Source organism: Micropterus dolomieu, linkage group LG12, assembly GCF_021292245.1.
Source record: "Micropterus dolomieu isolate WLL.071019.BEF.003 ecotype Adirondacks linkage group LG12, ASM2129224v1, whole genome shotgun sequence".
NCBI classification, from domain to species: Eukaryota; Metazoa; Chordata; class Actinopteri; order Centrarchiformes; family Centrarchidae; genus Micropterus; species Micropterus dolomieu.
The window spans coordinates 4,947,879-4,951,098 of NC_060161.1; the positions used below are offsets into that span (position 1 = coordinate 4,947,879).

The 3,220-nt window shown below is 49.7% G+C and overlaps 1 protein-coding gene across 9 annotated transcripts in view; it reads left to right on the forward strand.

The window, feature by feature from the left end:
• The window catches only part of LOC123980718, a 7,410-nt gene that overhangs the window by 2,177 nt on the left and 2,013 nt on the right, over window positions 1-3,220 (forward strand). For 4 of the 9 annotated variants that reach the window (XM_046065238.1, XM_046065234.1, XM_046065241.1 and 1 more), the window contains exons 3-4: window positions 30-1,423; window positions 1,506-3,201. In XM_046065238.1, the coding sequence (XP_045921194.1) occupies window positions 30-1,423; window positions 1,506-3,201 (3,090 nt within the window). Of the gene's footprint in view, window positions 1-5; window positions 1,472-1,505; window positions 3,202-3,220 lie in introns of all 9 variants that reach the window. The other 5 variants (XM_046065240.1, XM_046065237.1, XM_046065236.1 and 2 more) reach the window with 5 other exon arrangements.

The window sequence follows — 3,220 nt, forward strand, 5'->3', positions numbered from 1 at the left end:
TGAAGATCCAGCTGCCTGGTTTTCAGAAGGACTACCTCCTTGCTCCTATGAAGATCCTGCTGCCTGGTCTTCTGATGGAGTACTGCCTCCCTACTCCTGTGAATATCCAGCTGCCTGGTTTTCTGAAGGACTACCTCCTTGCTCCTATGAAGATCCTGCTGCCTGGTTTTCTGATGGAGTACTGCCTCCCTACTCTTATGAAGATCCAGCTGCCTGGTCTTCTGATGGAGAACTTTCTCCTTGCTCCTATGAAGATCCTACTGCCTGGTCTTCTGATGAAGGACTGCCTCCCTGCTCCTATGAAAATCCAGCTGTCTGGTTTTCTGATGGAGGACTACCTCTCTTCCTATGAAGATCCTGCTGCCTGGTCTTCTGATGGAGTACTGCCTCCCTACTCCTATGAATATCCAGCTGCCTGGTTTTCTGAAGGACTACCTCATTGCTTGTATGAAGATCCTGCTGCCTGGTCTTCTGATGGAGTCCTGCCTCCATACTCCTATGAAGATCCAGCTGCCTTGTCTTATGACGGAGGACTGCCTCCTTGCTCCTATGAAGATCCTACTGACTGGTCTTCTGATGGAGTACTGCCTCTCTACTCCTATGAAGATCCAGCTGCCTGGTCTTTTAATGAAGGACTTTCTCTCTACTCCTGTGAAGATCCAGCTGCCTGGTATTCAGAAGGACTACCTCCTTGCTCCTATGAAGATCCTGCTGCCTGGTCTTCTGATGGAGTACTGCCTCCCTACTCCTATGAATATCCAGCTGCCTGGTTTTCTGAAGGACTACCTCCTTGCTCCTATGAAAATCCTGCTGCCTGGTCTTCTGATGGAGTACTGCCTCCCTACTCTTATGAATATTCAGCTGCCTTGTCTTATGATGGAGGAATGCGTCCTTGCTCCTATAAAGATCCTACTGACTGGTCTTCTGATGGAGTACTGCCTCCCTGCTCCTATGAAAATCCAGCTGTCAGGTTTTCTGAAGGAGGACTACCTCTCTGCTCCTATGAAGAACCTGCTGTCTGGTCTTCTGATGGAGTACTGCCTCCCTACTCCTATGAATATCCAGCTGCCTGGTTTTCTGAAGGACTACCTCCTTGCTCCAATGAAGATCCTGCTGCCTGGTCTTCTGATGGAGTACTGCCTCCCTACTCCTATGAATATCCAGCTGCCTGGTTTTCTGAAGGACTACCTCCTTGCTTGTATGAAGATCCTGCTGCCTGGTCTTCTGATGGAGTACTGCCTCCATACTCCTATGAAGATCCAGCTGCCTTGTCTTATGATGGAGGACTGCCTCCTTGCTCCTATGAAGATCCTACTGACTGGTCTTCTGATGGAGTACTGCCTCTCTGCTCCTATGAAGATCCAGCTGCCTGGTTTTCTGATGGAGTACTGCCTCCCTACTCCTATGAATATTCAGCTACCTGGTTTTCAGAAGGACTACCTCCTTGCTCTTATGAAGATCCAGCTGCCTGGTCTTCTGATGGAGAACTTTAATATTCAGCTCCTGGTTTCAGAAGGACTACCTCCTTGCTCTTATGAAGATCCAGCTGCCTGGTCTTCTGATGGAGAACTTTCTCCTTGCTCCTATAAAGATCCTACTGCCTGGTCTTCTGATGAAGGACTGCCTCCCTGCTCCTATGAAAATTCAGCTGTCTGGTTTTCTGATGGAGGACTACCTCTCTTCTATGAAGAACCTGCTGTCTGGTCTTCTGATGGAGTACTGCCTCCCTACTCCTATGAATATCCAGCTGCCTGGTTTTCTGAAGGAGGACTACCTCCATGCTCATATGAAGATCCAGCTGTCTGGTCTTCTGATGGAGTACTGCCTCCCTACTCCTATGAATATCCAGCTGCCTGGTTTTCTGAAGGACTACCTCCTTGCTCCTATGATGATCCTGCTGCCTGGTCTTCTGATGGAGTACTGCCTCCCTACTCCTATGAATATCCAGCTACCTGGTCTTTTGATGAAGGACTACCTCCCTGCTCCTATGAAGATCCTGGTGCCTGGTCTTCTGAAGGAGTACTGCCTCCCTACTCCTATGAAGATCCAGCTGCCTGGTCTTTTGATGGAGTACTCCCTCCCTACTCATATGAAGATCCAGCTGCCTTGTCGTATGATGGAGGACTGCCTCTCTACTCCTGTGAAGATTCAGCTGCCTGGTTTTCTGAAGCTGTACTGCTTCCCTACTCCTATGAAAATCCAGTTGCCTGGTCTTCTGATGGAGTACTGCCTCCCTGCTCCTATGAAGATCCAGCTGCCTGGTCTTCTGATGGAGTACTGCCTCCTTGCTCCTATGAAGATCTTGTTGCCTCGTCTTCTGATGGAGTACTGCCTCCCTGCTCCTATGAAGATCCAGATGCCTGGTCTTCTGATGTAGGACCACCTCCCTGCTCCTATAAAGATCCTGTCACCAGGTCTTCTGAAGGAGGACTTCATCCCACCTCCTATGAAGATCCAGCTGTCGTGTCTTCTGATGGAGGACTATCTCTCTGCTCCTATGGAGATCCTGCTGCCTGGTCTTCTGATACAGGACTGCCTTCTTGTTCCTATGAAAATCCAGCTGCTGGGTTTTCTGAGGGAGAACCACCTCCCTGCTCTCATGAAGATTCAGCTGCCAGGTCTTCTGATGAAGGACTAAATCCCTGCACCTATGAAAATCCAGCTGCCTGGTCTTCTGATGAAGGACCACCTCCCTGCTCTTATAAAGATCCAGTCACCGGGTCTTCTGAAGGAGGACTTCATCCCACCTCATATGAAGATTCAGCTGCCTGGTCTTCTGATGGAGTACTGCCTCCCTGCTCCAATGAAGATCTTGTTGCCTGGTCTTCTGATGATGGAGTACTGCCTCCCTGCTCCTATGAAGATCTTGTTGCCTGGTCTTCTGATGGAGTACTGCCTCCCTGCTCCTATGAAGATCCAGCTGCCTGGTCTTCTGATGGAGTACTTCCTCCCTGCTCCTATGAAGATCTTGTTGCCTGGTCTTCTGATGGAGTACTGCCTCCCTGCTCCTATGAAGATCTTGTTGCCTGGTCTTCTGATGGAGTACTGCCTCCCTGCTCATATGAAGATCCAGCTGCCTGGTCTTCTGATGGAGTACTGCCTCCCTGCTCCTATGAAGATCTTGTTGCCTGGTCTTCTGATGGAGTACTGCCTCCCTGCTCCTATGAAGATCTTGTTGCCTGGTCTTCTGATGGAGTACTGCCTCCCTGCTCCTATGAAG